This window comes from Bos grunniens, chromosome 21, assembly GCF_055505025.1.
Source record: "Bos grunniens cultivar Pamir isolate PY7600 chromosome 21, Bosgru_T2T1.0, whole genome shotgun sequence".
Lineage (NCBI taxonomy): Eukaryota > Metazoa > Chordata > Mammalia > Artiodactyla > Bovidae > Bos > Bos grunniens.
Genome location: NC_141185.1, coordinates 57,682,053 through 57,699,501, shown reverse-complemented (window position 1 = coordinate 57,699,501; position 17,449 = coordinate 57,682,053). Strand labels below are relative to the sequence as shown.

At 42.5% G+C, this 17,449-nt stretch overlaps 1 protein-coding gene across 8 annotated transcripts in view; it reads right to left on the bottom strand.

Annotated features, from left to right (window-relative positions):
* The window catches only part of MCTP2 (multiple C2 and transmembrane domain containing 2), a 261,080-nt gene that overhangs the window by 133,843 nt on the left and 109,788 nt on the right, over window positions 1-17,449 (bottom strand). For 7 of the 8 annotated variants that reach the window (XM_086365345.1, XM_086365348.1, XM_086365346.1 and 4 more), the window contains 2 exons: window positions 9,917-10,081; window positions 7,500-7,630 (listed from right to left, as the gene is read on the bottom strand). In XM_086365345.1, coding sequence (XP_086221471.1) covers window positions 7,500-7,630; window positions 9,917-10,081 — 296 coding nt within the window. The remainder of the gene's footprint in view (window positions 1-7,499; window positions 7,631-9,916; window positions 10,082-17,449) is intronic. The other variant, XM_086365352.1, reaches the window with a different exon arrangement.

Genomic DNA, 17,449 nt, shown 5'->3' with positions numbered 1-17,449 from the left:
TGTGATGAATTACAGCAGGGTAAGTATTTAAAATTTTTCCCATAATAGTAGATGACAGTACAGACACATTGATAAAGGTATCAGAGATACTGACCTACAAACAATGTAAAACAAAAAATACCTGTTAACTCACCATAGCCCAAGAGACTCTGGCCAATATATCCAAAGATGTGTTTGTTAACAAAAACCGATGAAGCAATAAAACTTATGAAACTGTACTGAAAAAGACAATGTGGAAAGCACGTGTGCAGAGTGTCCATGCAAAACACATGAGTAACGAGCATTAGCCAATCAGGTCTGCCCCCAGGGCATCTCATGTGCGGCTCCACCAGCAGGGGGAGTGACCACGTATGGACCATAATTCAACAGGTGCTACACACGGGCCCTTAGAGGACCAAGAACTCATCATTCTGAAGTCAGGTTGTAGATCATTCAGTCCATCAGAGGTCCACTGTGGTAACAAGTAGTGAACAGAAAGGAGCCGGGCACTGGTGTGTCTGGGTCTAGCCAAGTCCAGCCGTGGTTCACAGGCAGGAGATGGAATCCGACGGCTTTGTGACCTCACTTCCGCTTTCCGCTCTAGTCTGATCGCGTGACATCACCACTCTTTGCATTCCTTTCAAGTTTCTCAGACGTCTTCTCCCTCCTCTCTAAGTCTCTGCCCATTTGGTCCCATCTTCCTGAAACGTTCTTCCTCCAATCTGGTCAGGCTAACCACCACCCATGTGACAGGTCTCAGCTGAGCCGCTCTTCTTCCAGAAAGCTGCCCACAACCTAGTGCCTGAGGACACGACCCACACGTGAACCCCCAGCTTTTGGTAGGATGTCTGATACACAACATGCTCAGTGTTTGTTGAGTAAAATGAACGAACAAACAAAATGAATCCTAGTGGCAAAATAAAATTCAAAGTCAAACACTCCAAATTATCAAGTCAGTGTTTCTCTTTTGTTAACCAACTGAATATCTTGTAGGGTCTATTTCCTCCTCTATATAAAAAAGAAAGGGAAAGAAATATATGTATGGATACCTCCCAGATTCAAATATCTGCATTTCTATTCACCTGGAGAAAACAAGGACTAAGTTACTTTTTTTTTTCCCTCTGCAAGTTTTTTTTTTTTTTTTTCTCTGCATATATTAAAGCCAGCCTCTCCAGCCCACAGGCAGTTAATGTGCTGATTTAGCATTGTTTCTGACCTCCTGTTCCTGTCTTTCTCCATTAATCCCACCGCATTTTAATGTTTTAATTCAACACATAATTTTTACCATATCAGTCAGCCAAACCTGCTAAGTTCCACTTGCCATGATAGCTTTTAACCTCTTATTCATTACCATAATTCTATGTTTTATATTATAGACTGGTCAGCTTTTAACTTAAATGCAAGGGGGCAGAAAAGAGTCCTAGAGTTTTAAAAGCTGTAAATCTCAGAGGCTAAGAACGGGGGTGAACAGGAAGCAAATGGTGACTGTGTCAAGCCTTGCTGTGAAAGCAGATCAGCAACATGGCGTGCGATCTGTCCAAAGAAATACCCTGATTCTCCTGCGCGTCGGAGTCACTGGTAAACGGGCAGCACATCAGAGCCACTTTCTAAGGCACCATGTGGGACTCGGGATTGGCTCTGCGGCAGCCCAGTTAAAATAAGCTTGTGCAATCTCATTCTTACCTTTTCCAAACTAAGTCTGCGTGCATCCATGCATGCATACTCAGTCGTGTCCGACTATTTGCAACCCCGTGGACTGTAGCCCACCAGGCTCCTCTGTCCACATAATTTTCCAGGCAAGAATACTGGAGTGGGTTGCCATTTCCTCCTCCAGGGAATTTTCCTGATTCAGGGATTGAACTCACATCTCTTGCATCTCCTACACTCGCAGGCAGATTCCTTACCACTGGCACCACTTTGGAAGCTAGAATATTCTATAACAAATTAATCACCAGTATCACAGGGAAATATAAAATATACTTTAAGAAAATGGTATGATTATGTTGAAATGGTACAGGTTGACAAGAAGATTAATCTATATTTCTACTCTTGCCATTTTGTTTAAAAGTTGGAGCAGGTTATATTTAGCTTTATTTCTTACTCCTCCTAAAAATCCACTGTTTCTGCACCATAGATGGACTCAAAAGACTTTTTTTTTTTCTGTCCCATGAATAGTAGACACCCTGTATTGGGGGTTGGGGTGTTGGTTTGCCCAAGCACTCTTATCTCACCAGCCCTGACCTCCTCAGGAGCTACCTGTGGCTTAGCGGAAGCCCACAGGTGGACCATAAGGACATAAGGAATTTCAGAAAGCTCCCCATGACTCAGAGAGCCTGGAGGAGGCTGGCTGCCATGGTGGTTGGGTAGGCAGGACAAGGCTGAACTATCACCAAGCTAGCAACCCACCAATGCCAACACAAACGCCAGTTATGACCATAACTGACCACTGCCCCGGTCTACCACCATCCACAGCTACAAAACCAATGTCAGTCAGGCTAATCGACACTGTTCAGTTCTTGAGTCAATAAATATCCTTCCCATCACATCCTGGAAGATAGTCACTGCTCACTTCCACCAAAACACACACACAAAAATCTCTATTCTGTTTTGAATAAACAAAACTGAGCTGAATTTTAACCAGTCATATCTCAAATACTTAAACAGCACAATTTAGTGGTGGGGATCTGTAGTTATTCTCCAGAAGAAAAAAAAAATCTCAAAATTAATAGGAGTAATAATAGCAATCAACAATAGACATGGTTGCCAGTTGCCATGATGGCCTGCAAGTTGGCTGAAGACCCTGTTACGCAGATGGAAAAACCACAAGAAAGGCCACTGCCCAAGGTCTCGTAGCTCGCAAGTGTTGTGGTTACCAGACAGCCCAGGAAACACAACCCAGAGCGTTCCGTCCCTCCTCTCACGATGCCTGCCAGGGGAAGGAAGCTTCAGTGGGGGAAGAGTTTCTCACAGAAGCCATGCAGAACTTTAAACTGCTATCACCATCCAAAGACAAATTATGAGACAGGTCTGAGAACATTCAACATAGCCAAAGACCCTCCTGACACAACAAGGTATTTCCCAACAGTTGGGGGATAAAATAACTGATCCTTAACAATTACAACAAAGAACAGGAAAACAGAGAGTGAACCCTTTTATGCAAGAAGGAACAATAAGTAACAGGTCTGTGATATCCATATGCCAACACAATCTCTCCTTTCACTATGACAAGCAGTGGTGTATTTTAGGGGAAGTCTCACCCCACCTGGAAGTTCACTCTGGGTAACGCTGTGTAGTCAAAGCCCAAGAGACACTTCTGTTATCTTCTGTCCCTCAGGAGAGGAAAAAGGAAAAGGATACCCAAAAAAATTCCTTTAAAGTCCACGAAGAGGAAGGGCAGAATGGCCACTGGGGCAGGTAGACGTCTAAGTCACAAACAGGAAATAGCTCAAATAATAAATGAAGACCCAAATGACAAAACATGGCATAAGAGGGACATCTCCAATTATTTCCTGTGTCTGTAAAGAAACTTAACGCTCATTTGAAAAAGCATTTCCTACTATGTGAAGGAAACATGACGGCATGGTGACACACGAAACGAAAGGCCATTACTCTCTGCACCTACGAAAATAACACATGGGCCATCCATCACCAGGGGCTCAAAGGCCATCCTTCAGATAACGCTGCGGGACACAGAGTTCTCTGCATTGTGCACTGACGTGACTTATCCGTGCTCCGCTGGCTAGCACAATGCGTCTGATCCTTCTGCTGTGGGTGTTGGCAGTGCACAGGGGTGTCGCGGCAGTGACCAGGGTGGGAGGCACTGAGAACACGCAGGCGTCTAAGTTATCCTGTGGAAACGGAGGAGCGGGGAGACTAGGAAAGCACCTGACAGAGAAAAATCTGTGCATTCTGGACCACAGGAAGACCTTTCTCCAGCGCAGAAGAGTGACAGGGCCTAGTTTGGTGCCCCAAACCACAAATCTGGCCCTGCAGATCTCCAGGGAAGTATGGCTACTACCTACCAGAGCAGCAGAGAACTGGGGTTGAGCAGGCTGCACAAAGCAACGGAACCGGGACCACAACACGCACACAGCAGGAAGAGCTCCCCGGTCTCAGCCGGAGGCAGCCTGGCCCTCCTAGCCAGTGTTTACACGGATGGATGAACTGTGTAGGTGCGTGTGCATGTTCCACATGATAAGTGGGCAAGAGTGCTGCCATCAGGTGAGTGAGAGCTCAGATTATTAAGTACCCTGGGACAAACCAGGCCATTCTGTCGACAGAATGCCACTGCAGACAAGCACAGGAGGAACATGCCATGGTCTCCAAAATTCCTCTTGTCTGTCTCAGGATAAGTTACTGAGATGGGATGGGATCAAAGGGCAAGTCGCTCAGTTGTGTCCGACTATTTGCGACCACATGGTCTATACTGTCCATGGAATTCTCCAGGCCAGAATACTGGAGTGGGTTCAGTTCAGTTCAGTTCAGTCGCTCAGTCGTGTCCAACTCTTTGCAACCCCATGAATCGAAGCACGCCAGGCCTCCCTGTCCATCACCAACTCCTGGAGTTCACTCAGATTCACGTCCATCGAGTCAGTGATGCCATCCAGCCATCTCATCCTCTGTCGTCCCCTTCTCCTCCTGCCCCCAATCCCTCCCAGCATCAGAGTCTTTTCCAATGAGTCAACTCTTCACATGAGGTGGCCAAAGTACTGGAGTTTCAGCTTTAGCATCATTGCTTCCAAAGAAATCCCAGGGCTGAGCTCCTTCAGAATGGACTGGTTGGATCCCCTTGTAGTCCAAGGGACTCTCAGGAGTCTTCTCCAACACCACAGTTCAAAAGCATCAATTCTTCAGCACTCAGCTTTCTTCACAGTCCAACTCTCACATCCGTACATGACCACAGGAAAAACCATAGCGTTGACCAGATGGACCTTTGTTGGCAAAGTAATATCTCTGCTTTTCAATATGCTATCTAGGTTGGTCATAACTTTCCTTCCAAGGAGTAAGCGTCTTTTAATTTCATGGCTGCAGTCACCATCTACAGTGATTTTGGAGCCCAAAAAAATAGTCTTACACTGTATCCACTGTGTCCACATCTATTTCCCATGAAGTGATGGGACCGGATGCCATGATGTTAGTCTTCTGAATGTTGAGCTTTAAGCCAACTTTTTCACTCTCCTCTTTCACTTTCATCAAGAAGCTTTTGAGTTCCTCTTCACTTTCTGCCATAAGGGTCGTGTCATCTGCATATCTGAGGTTATTGACATTTCTCCCGGCAATCTTGATTCCAGCTTGTGCTTCTTCCAGTCCAGCGTTTCTCATGATGTACTCTGCATATAAGTTAAATAAGCAGGGTCACAGTATACAGCCTTGACGTACTCTTTTTCCTATTTGGAACCAGTCTGTTGTTTCATGTCTAGTTCTAACTGTTGCTTCCTGACCTGGATACAGATTTCTCAAGAGGCAGGTCAGGTGGTCTGAGATTCCCATCTCTTTCAGGATTTTCCACAGTTTATTGTGATCCACACAGTCAAAGGCTTTGGCATAGTCAAGAAAGCAGAAATAGATGCTTTTCTGGAACTCTCTTGCTTTTTCCATGATCCAGTGGATGTTGGCAATTTGGTCTCTGGTTCCTCTGCCTTTTCTAAAACCAGCTTGAACATCAGGAAGTTCACAGTTCACATATTGCTGAAGCCTGGCTTGGAGAATTTTGAGCATTACTTTACTAGCGTGTGAGATGAGTGCAATTGTGCGGTAGTTTGAGCATTCTTCGGCATTGCCTTTTTGGGATTGGAATGAAAACTGACCTTTTCCAGTCCTGTGGCCACTGCTGAGTTTCCCAAATATGCTGGCATATTGAGTGCAGCACTTTCACAGCATCATCTTTCAGGATTTGAAATAGCTCAACTGGAATTCCATCACCTCCACTAGCTTTGTTCGTAGTGATGCTTTCTAAGGCCCACTTGACTTCACATTCTAGGATGTCTGGCTCTAGGTGAGTGATCACACCATCATGATTATCTGGATCATGAAGATCTTTTTTTATACAGTTCTTCTGTGTATTCTTGCCACCTCTTCTTAATATCTTCTGCTTCTGTTAGGTACATACCATTTCTGTCCTTTATTGAGCCCATCTTTGCATGAAATGTACCCACTGGAGTGGGTAGCCTTTCCCTTCTCTAGGGGACCTTCCCAACCCAGGGATCGAACCAAGGTCTCCTGTATTGCAGGTGGATTCTTTACCAGCTGAGTCACAAGAGAAGCCCAAGAATACTAGGATGGGATAACAGCAGCGAAAAGAACTGATGTTTCATGCAACTGCCTCTGCTAAGCATTCTACACAGAAAAAAAGCACTGCATTGGGTTTTGGGTTAGCTGGGGCACAGCCTATTTTGGCCCCTAAATTCCTTGCTGATAGAAAAACATAACATCTCTGGACCTCTGGACTTCCTCATCTGTAAAATGAAGGGGTTCTACTGGATGAAGGGCTTTCAATCTTTCGTGTTCAGCAGTAAAACTCTTGCCTGGAACAGAACCCCACCACAGAGCACAGGTAAAAGTGGAGATGTTCTGGTTTCAGAAGAAACTTGATTATCCTGAAAGCTGGCCCCAACACATCTCCCTGAACCCAGGGCTCCAGAGAACTTGGTTTGAAAAAGACCACAGACAGATGTTGAGAGCCGTTTAAATGCTGTATTCTAAATTTAGAATGGGTGGACAAACTGGATGCATATTGGCTGAACAAAACGCAGTAGTTTGGAAGAAAAAACTTGGGTCTTTGAAAACAGATAATCCTGAGTCTCGCATTCACTATTCTGCCAAGATTCTCAGCACTCCATTCCCTCATCTATAAAATAAGGATAATATTGTGAACTTGCAGCCTTCCCAGAAATATCAGAGATGTATGCCTCCACCAGCATCTCCTTCATGCTTAAACTGGGGCAGCTACGATGCAGGCAGAATCGCATTTAACTATAGTCTTACTATAATCCTATATGGAAACTATTAATACTTACAATATTTCTCATTATATACAAGTGAGCACCTCAATTAAGTTGGGAAGGTCCGAAGTATACAAATAAAACTGATCTGGCCTCAACAGGTTTCATTATGATTTGCCACAAAGTTCATAGAGGACAATGGAAAGGTTCCATCAATTTGGGACACCTAGCTTCATGGTGTTACTGAATTATTTGGTATTTTCACTAAATAGCAAAACCAAACTCATAGGGTGCATTGGAAACTGATACCAACATTTCCCAAAGAGTCTGAGATGGGACATTATCTTTCTTTAGAGAATCCCTGACACATAACGATTTTCTTCTGTTGCAATCAATACTAAACAGCATATACCAATTAATAAATGAAAAAGTCTTCCCCAGGTTAAGGTCCAGCTAACTTATGGCTCCTTGGGGTGGGAATATGAGGTTTTACTCTAAGCTCAACCAGATAAGGACAATGCTATAGACCAGCCTCATGCAGACACGTCTCCCACCATTTAGAAAGCAGAAGAGACTCACGTGCCCAAACGTTCCTCATGCTTTTTGCTGTCCTTTCCCCACACTTCAATGTCCAAAATGCCCATCCTGTCAGAGAAGTAGTGAAAGTCAAACTGTTCCTGCCACTGCGGATTTGCACTCTTACACAGTGTCTAGAAAACATGCAGTTATAATATTTATTTTCTTAAAATGTCATTCATCACTATAGCAGCTACACATTCATTTATTTCTAAACAGCAGGAAGGCAATCATAATTATGGTTATGATCACTCTTACACAGTTAAAATTTTCCTTGTTGAAAATGAAAGGCATGTCAAGGTTTTAAGAATTGGCAAAACATCATACTCTTTTAGCTGACCCCAGATTCAGTCATTTATCCACCAAATTAGAAACAGCATTGTTATCCCCAAAGAAACAATCAATGTTATAGGTATACAAAATATATATTTTTGATACATGGGTAATATTTATTACACATATATAATAATGACTATTGAGCTGCACTCTCTATATAATATTATATCTCAATAGATATTTTATAGCTCTTCTCTCTTACAAAAGATACTCCTAATTGGTTAATCAAATGGAAATAACATTTTTATTGGCACATCCATTTCAGCGCTGGCTTAAGAACTATATAAATTAACAATTTGGGATCTTAATTAACATCTGTCAGATGCATTACATGAGAAACCCATAACTTGTATGTGACTGCCTATTTCTAAATTCAAGTTTCCTGAATCCAGTCACTGGAGTCAGAGGAAGATTAGGAAATTCCACTACAGCCAAACCTAAAAATGAACATGCGTGGTTGGAAAACTCCACAAGTGTTTCCATGTTCTCCAAGAGTTATTTCAAACTGCTTATGTGTTTGATTCATTGGCAAGACTTTCATTTCTGTTTCGTTTACACAGAGATTCAATTTGTGAAGAAAAAGTGAGCAAAAATGCGGGCCACTAAATACCAGGAACTCAGGGCCAATGATGAAATCCTGGGGCCAAGTTTGCTCGCATGGGAAAAAATGAACTGCTTAGACCTCAACTGCAGCCAACACCATATAACATCATCTATGCTGTTTTTCATCATCGTTGAGTTTAAATATATCAGATCACAGAATTTAGAAACTATGCAGAAAAAAAAGCCCATTTGATCACAACTTAAGCGCAGTATTCCCCAAGGGGGAATGCAGCAGATACCGGACTCTTTCTACACTTCACCTTAGTCTAAAAGGGTAAGTGCGCTTAGTGATGAATAATTTTTCTATAAATCCTTACCCTGATGCTGGAGGGTTAAAGGAATCTTAATGGAGACCTGTGCTTATCCTGGATACACTTATTGTGAGGTACAGCCTAAAACTGCCTGCTTAAAATTATCATCTGTACATTTTGGCCATAACTTTGCTTCAATTTCTTGCATTTCTCATAATCAACAATTCTGCAACATGAGCTTCGGTTCTCTGCTGCTTGCGCTGGAGTAAATGACCTTTAATATTTGATTCTGCACTGAAAATTGTACAGGAGAGACAACCTCCTGCCCCGCTAAGTCATTCTGTAACTAGTCTGCTTCAGGTAAGTCCGCTACCCTGGAAAGCCCCAGCTGCAAATACCCTTGGGCCTATTTTCAAAGTCTTCCACTCTGATGTTTTTCTTCCTATGTGGCTTTTGGCAAGTGACTTAACTTTCAAGTACCCTAGTTCCCTCAATCCATAAAACATAGGAAATATTCCTGTCTGACAGTTATGTAAAACTAATTAATTACCATGGTTTGAAGACTAGGGTTTTTGAAATAAAAACCACACCGAATTACTGAGATTAAAAATTAAATGGAATTTGGATCAGTGGAATAAGATGATTGATTTTTAAAGACAGCTTAAAAAAAAAAAAAGCTATTACTTTTGTTCAAAACAAATCACTTTTAATACTTTTAGATAGCTTTAAAAAAAATCAGAGTAAGGAAACAGCAGTATTAGATGTCTATTTTTGCTGTTCATACCAACAAGTTAGAGAAATCCAGGAGTGTATAATTTTGAAAATATGTTTAGTTAGTTTAACTCAAGTATTTTAATTCAACTATAACATTACACTATTTTATTTTTGTAGGATTTTTGAAAACACTTAGTAATTGTTTTCAGCACAATCTCTGAAACACAGTTGTTTATTTTCAAAATGAAAATAAGCCATGCATTCAAATCTATTGTTTAATAAACTTTCCCTAGCTCCAGTGACTATATTAAAATAAATGACACTAAGCAATCAAATGCCCCATATTAACAGACAGCATCTGTACATTTATTTTGTTTTCTGGGGTGCTCCTAATCCACACAGGAGAGTTAAAAATAAATTTTGTTCTTGCAAAGTTTAGAGGGGGAAAACATACATTTTTTCCCATTGTTTTCATCTTAAAGACATTGTTCTCCTTAAGGAATTGACAGAACTTACCTTACTTTTATACCTCTGATCTCCCAGTTTTAACTGGACAAACATCTCTGCCACGCTTCCGCCTGAGACATTCCTTCCTTCCAACAAAGTTATACTTATAATCCCGTTCCAGAGTTGGTTCTTTTTCAAGGACTCTGAGAGCCGGAGGTTGCGTATCAAAGAGGACTAAAGCAAAGAAATAAAGATGACATATAAACTTGCTGATAATTCTTGAGTGTGACTTTGGTGATCAGAGGGGGTGGTCCAGCTTTCAATATTCATGAGAAATAGCACTCCCTGCCTAGTGAATGTGTGAATGTTCTTCACTGGTTCTGCAAACCTGCAACCACAGCTATGTGACTTCCTTCTCAAGCACTGGGCTTGGAGCCTCCAGTGAAGGATGGATTCAAACAACACTGGCACCTGGCACTGGCCTCCCCACCCACACGTGCTCTTCCATAGAATCTTCCAAATGGGCCTTTGGCTACTCTGATAGTAGGAAGGGAAGAGAGGCATTCTGGGAAACGGAGATATAAGAACCAGGCACTGCTCTGCAGGGAAACAAACTACCTCTGGGCATTTCAAAATTATGACTTTCAATTTATCCTTCACACTTGAATCCGTCCCCACCTCTCTTTATTTCTTGTGCTCAGTCACTAAGTCGTGTCCAACTCTTTTGCTAGCCCATGGGCTTCTTTGTCCATGGGATTTCCCAGGCAAGAATACTGGAGTGGGTTGCCATTTCCTCCTCCAGGGAATCTTCCCGACCCAGGGATCGAACCTGAGTCTCCTGTATCTCCTGCACTGCAGGCAGACTCTTTACTGCTGAGCCTTATCCCTTGCTGCTGCTGCTAAGTCGCTTTAGTCATGTCCAACTCTGGGTGACCCCATAGACGGCAGCCCACGAGGCTCCCCCATCCCTGGGATTTTCCAAAAAAAAGGAGAATCCCCCTTAGGGGACAACAAAAAAGCCTAATTGTAGTGCAAGATTCACAGGTCCAGAGACAGCTCATAATAGGCTTGACAGCCAAATGAGCTTTGCAGATCTGGTGGGAGGGGAACGTTGGATAAAGAACACAGACCAGGGCCTGGGACCAAGTAAGTGTTCAGTAACTGTTACCTTATTTTTTTTTTTTCCTTTTCTACATCACACACAGCTTAAACAGAATATGGAAAAAGGCAAATATCCCCCAGAATTAAATTATGAAGAGGACAAGCACACTTTATTTTTAATGTTCATTATGTAAATCTTCAAACACACACACACAGAGACCAGCACAACCAACCTCCATGTGCTTATTCATCACATTTTGTCATCTTATTACATCTTTCCCTGCTTCCCTAATGTTTCCTCTGGCTGAAATATCTGAAAGCAAAATACTTATCTGTTTTTACATAAGCACCATGCCATGATCACACTCAACACAAGTAACGTCTATTCCTTTAACATTGTTAAATACCCTGAAGGTCTCGACAGTGTCTTTTTATGGTGAGTTTGTTTGAGTGAGAAACCCTGACCTGATCCACAGGCTGTGTTTGGTTGGCAGAATTCATTCACATTCTCCACTCAGTACGTGAGATGGTACGAGGGTGGACGGCTTAATTTGAGGGAGAAATAAATGGGCTGAAGGACGGAGATGGTGTCGAGCATCACAGTAAAGCAATGAATTTCTAACACTATATATTCATTCCTGTCATCTGCTCACTATATCTTTGAGATCATTTAGGCATCAATTTGCTTGGACACCAGTTACTCACAATTTATCACAACGAATGGTATGTCAGCGCCGGGTTAATTACATGCCAGCTTACCTCATCCAACACACGTCACTCCACCCCTCTTAACAAATGATGCAGTAATGCCAAGCGTTTGGGTCATTTTATGATTTCCTTAAACAAAGCTATTTTATGGAAATGTATACTCCCAGTTTCATATCTGTGTTGCTTTTCTTTGGAAACTGGAATTCACACACACACACACACACACACACACACACAGGTTTGAAGATGCAGATACAGAACAGGAAAGGGAGACGGGAAAATAATTTGTTTAAAAAAGAAAAAACCCTCTCCTCTTGAAAACAGGAACAATTCTTTCTCTAACTTCTATCAGAGGTTGGGTTATACAAAGAATACATTCAATCATGAAAATCTATGAAATAAGATTAAGTAACTTTGTATTTGTTAAAAACAATGCATACCATCAGAATGTATAGACAGGTACATATATAAATACATATGTAGCTGTGTTTATACTCTATATGTGTGCATACAGATCCTTTTAAAACATTCTCTAGCTTACCAAGCACACAGGCGGAAAACTTCCATCTTTAAAAAGAAAATGAGAATTTGATTCATACATCCTGCTGCACTTTCTTTTTTTATGTTTCTTCTTCTTAAAGTTTGACTTGCCAACCAATAAGCTGAAGCATGACCTGTCCCAGGGCCATGCTTCAAAGTTCCGACAGATATATTCCTCCCTAAACACTGCAACTATTTCAAAATCCTTTTTATAAAGAAGGGAGTAATGTCCACAAGGGATCAAAGGGCATCCTACAGTCTGGCAATTGCCTAAGAAAAATGGCAGTGTTTCCATGAAATATGCCCTAAAATAATTTTGTGGCTTGGTATGTCCTAATTTCAAATTGGATGTTTATCTTGGAAAGGCTTCTATCTAACTTGTCCATAAAACAGCCCCACTTAGCTCTATGAGCTCTGTGAAAATGGAATCCAAAGCTGGTTATTAACGGGGCCCAGAGATAGGTTCCATATGGCGGAACAGCATGGGAGGGCAAGGCAAAGGCCTGCACCAGGCCCAGCTTGGCTGGAGCTCCTGATCAATCCAGGGACACTCGTTGCATTACACTCTAACATCTGGATTATTGCTTGTAATGTCCCTGGGAAATATCCACTTTCCATCAAAGCCTTTATCTATCTCAGTCGGACTTTGAACATTTTAGCATTTAACGCAGTCATGTTTGATGTGATGGACTTGCTCTTCACCGTCCAAGATTTTTTTTCCCTTGCTAAAGGCGGGGTAGGAAAAGAGAAGTGTTTATTGCACAGTTCACAGACAGAAAAGGACACAGGACCTTTATTCTACATACTTCTAAATATTTCTGCAAAGCCCTCTACAAGGTTATATCCAAAAAAAAGTTTCATCTGCAAGCGATGAGGTCTAGGATGTGAGCATGAGCTTTAAACACGTTTCTTAATCACTTTCACATTTCTCTTCCACCCTTGAGACTTGTGATGAGGTTTAAGAGGCAGGGTCTGGGGTTGGGGGGTAGCACCTGAGCCATCCCGTCTGTGCTCGGATGCAGAGCTGGGTTCTCCGGAACTTTCACGTTCTTCAAACACCCCTGTTCTCCCCACCATAAATCGACTCCTCTGCACTCACTCTGTTAGCTCAATAGCTCAAGTTTTCATGTCTGTGCCCGAGCCCTGTAAGTGAAATTTGTCATCTTAATGCAGCCTGGAATGTGAAAGGAGAGAAGGAAATGACCCATCAAAGGGAGAAGCCCACCCTACTAAGCTGAAACAAACACCGGGAGATAGAGCAAAGCTTCTGGGTCCTGACCCTAATTTCTCAGCAGACATAATGGATAAAATACAGTCCAGCAGGGTTTTGCTATTTTTCTCCTTCCTCCCAGAGGATCAGAAACTTTTACTATTTCTATATGGATTCATTCATCGGCTCTCTTCCATGGCCCCCACCCCTGGCAAACCTACTCCCAGAAAGAGTGACTCTTTCCTGAAACATGCAACTTAGTTATGACTAAGGGAAAACAAGTTGGGATATTTAACTTAGAAACATACTAACTTTTGTAAAAAATGAAACAGATTCCAAAACATTGATTTACTCCCAGATCATGAAAATTTCACAGGAAGGGAAAGGAGAAAGGGAGAAAGATGGAAGGTACAGGCTGTGGGGCTTTTCTGCTCACTACCAGTAGGTGGAGAATTCTCAGGAGTTTCTGATCTAGGAATAGACTCTCCGAACAGTGGATGGGGCTTTCCTGGTGGTCCAGTGGTTAAGAATCCACCTGTCAATGCAGGGGATGGGGGTTCCATCCCTGGACTGGAGAGATGCCACATGCTTGGGGCAACTAAGCCCATGTGCCACAGCTACTGAAGACTGCTCACCCTCAAGCCGTACTCCCAAGATGAGAAGCCACTGCAATGTGAAGGCCGTGCACCTCAACTAGAGACGAGCCTCCGGTCATCGCAGCTAGAGAAAGCCCATGCATAGCAATGATGACCAAGCAGAGCCCAAAAGAAGAAAACAGTGAATAGACTTGCCTTCCAGGGAAATAAAAAAAAAAAAGGATTACACACTGGCAAACATACATTATTGGAGGATTCTGGCCAAGCAGCATGCTGTGAAGATGGCAAAGTGGGTTCCAGGACAACTACTCAGCATGGTTACAGAGGAAACCCTAGGATGGTGGACATAACAGCTTGATGTGTCTGTCCATCCCAAGCCAGGAAGAACAGCAGAAAGTCAGGTATAAAGAAGGATCCTGACAGGGAGGCACAGAGTCCAGGAGCAGGGAAACACCTACAGTCATCAGAAGCAATGTGATAGTCAGTGATTGCTGTTGTTTAGTCATTAAGTCACGTCTGACTCTTTGCAATCCTATGGACTGTAGCCCACCAGCCTCCTCTGTCCATGGGATTTTCTAGGCAAGAATACTGGAGTAGGTAGCCACTTCTTTCTCTAGTGATACCACCATTCATAATTAACTATGCCAATCAATACCATTGATTGGTAACAATTCAAAGCATTCCCTTGGGTGGCAAAAAATATCAAAACATTTTTAAAAAGTAAAATTAAAATTAGGGCCACTGAAAAAAACGTTTTTACAAGGTTTTCCCAGTAGGCCTACCTTAGTGGCACCAATTACTGTACGGGTACTTTTTAGATCATCTCAGTGATGGAAATTTAAAAATACGTGTCCCCATGTTGCCAATACATCTTATTCTGATTCTCATTAATTATCTTTCCTGAGTCACTGTGAGGAAGTAGAGAGTCAATGGAGACAAATGCATAAACAAAAATGAACTAACTTTGTAAGCAAATTGAAGAGTAAAGCAAGATTCCAACTATATTGTCAATGCTTAGAAAAACGAAGGGAGAAGACGCAGTCTATAAAAGCTTTCCATGAAATATTCCTTTCAAGCTTTTTCAACATGTAAAACTACTGCTCATTGTCAACAGCTTTTATAGCATGACATGAGAAGATCCATATACTCATGCAACAGGCTTCCAGAAAGCTCCTACTTGGCAGTTCCTTGTAATATTTGAAGAGAACCCTGGAGGCATAAATTCTCCTAGAATGACAAACAAATTTTTGGATGGGATATAAAGCAAGCCTTTTAAATTTCCCACAGAGGCATGGACATGGAAGATGAGACATATTTACAGATGAAAACTATATCATAGTTCCAAGGAGATGAATAATCTGTGTGTGCAAAGATATTAAACGATTACATTATTTTTTAATTAAGAGGGACTATCCTCACTCGATGTTTGAAGTTAAAAATTAGATTATGAGAAGATTTTTAAAAAATTGATAAAGTCTATAAATACCCAATGACCCTCAGGGTTCTGGACCAAGGAGGAAAAAGATGACAGCCATGTGAGTAAATAAGATTTCCCTTTTCACCCTGACCTCTAGGAAGCTCAAAATTAAATGGTTGGTTCATCTGCGATAATCATCAACTAGTATTTCTTTTTTTTTATCTTTTCATTTTATATTGGAATATAGCCAATTAACAATGTTGTGATGGTTTCAGGTGGACAGCAAAGGGACTCAGTTATACATATACATGTATCCATTCTCCCCTAAACTCCCGTCCCATCCAGCCTGCCACATAAGAGTGAGCAGAGTTCCCTGTGCTCTGGAGTAGGCCTTTGTTATTTCTTGATTTGCAGGCCTTAACTCCTGTAGTCTGTATTTCTATGGCTCTCCTTCACTTAAAATAGGTCAAGGGGACCCCTAAGCAGGACTAGGACTAGTGAGGCGAGAGAGGCGTTCAGGATGAAACATTCAAGGAGGTGTTCATGCTCAGGCTTCTGTGAGGGCAGGGCTGGCCCCAGAGCCGTCTCACGTTTTATCCCAGGCACCTTGCCTGCCTCACTCTAACCCCGGGAATCTAAAATCCAGCAGCGCTCCCTGTCAGTTCCCTGTCAGTCCCCTCTGACATGCCTGGCTTCACCTCCTATTTTCCCAGCATCCCACGCCACCCCCTAGTCCACACCAGTGGTTCTCAAACATAAATATGCTTCCAGGTCACCCAGAAGGCTCACTAATAGGTGGCTGGGTCCTGTTTCCAGAGTTTCTGATCTGAGAGGCCTGAGATGGAGGCCCAGAAATATCTGCATTCAAACGATTTCTACTGATGCTGCTGGTTGAGAGAGCTCAACTTTGGAGCCAACACAGAGTCTGGAGTGCTTGCCACACACATTATTTTGTGAGCGTCACGTCTCAATGAACTTCCTCCTCCTCCTCACTTGGTGAGATTCACTCCTGTCTCCTTTCACTCAGTTCTCTAGCCTTCAACCCACCCCACCCACCTGCAAGGTCAAGATAAGGGTCTAGTCTCTGAATACCCCACCTCTCTACTCTCAGCTCTCCTAATCAGATCAGTTCAATTCAGTTCAGTTGCTCAGTCGTTGCGATCCTATTGACTGCAGCACACCAGGCCTCCCTCTCCATCACCAACTCCCAGAGCTTGCTCAAACTCATGTCCATCGAGTCAGTGATGCCACTCAACCATCTCATCCTCTGTCATCCCCTTCTCTTCCTGCCTTTAATTGTGCCAGCATCAGGGTCTTTTCCAGTGAGTCAGTTCTTCACATCAGGTGGCCAAAGTATTGGAGGTTCGGCTTCAGCATCAGTCCTTCCAATGAATATTCAGGACTGATCTCCTTTAGGATGGACTGGTTGGATCCCCTTGCAGTCCAAGGGACTCTCAAGAGTCTTGTCCAACATCACAGTAGAAAAGCATCAATTCTTCAGTGCTCAGCTTTCTTTATGGTCCAACTCTCACATCCATACATGACTACTGGAAAAATCATAACCTTGACTAGATGGATCTTTGTTGGCAAAGTAATGTCATTGTTTTTTAATATGCTGTCAAGGTTGATCATAGCTTTTCTTCCAAGGAGCAAGCATTTTTTAATTTCATGGCTGCAGTCACCATCTGCAGTTATTTGGGGGCCTAAGAAAATAGTCTGTCAGTGTTTCCACTGCTCCATCTCTCGAATACTGCATCAGCTATGATGTCCAAGTCTTACTAGTCTCTGAAGTCTCAGGACGGCATTCCTGCCAATACAGTATGTGCTCAGTGAGAGGGTTTTGGACAAAAGTGATTCTAATGTCACTGAGATGACAGATTTGTGAAAAGTGGCTCTATTCTTCTGGGCTGGAGATACACCAGGTTTGAGGATTCTAATAAATTCATGGCCTTAGCTGAGCATGACTGAGGCCCCCAGAAATGAGGAAGACCTCTAGAAACTATTCTGTCTAGGATAATGCTGGCCTAGAC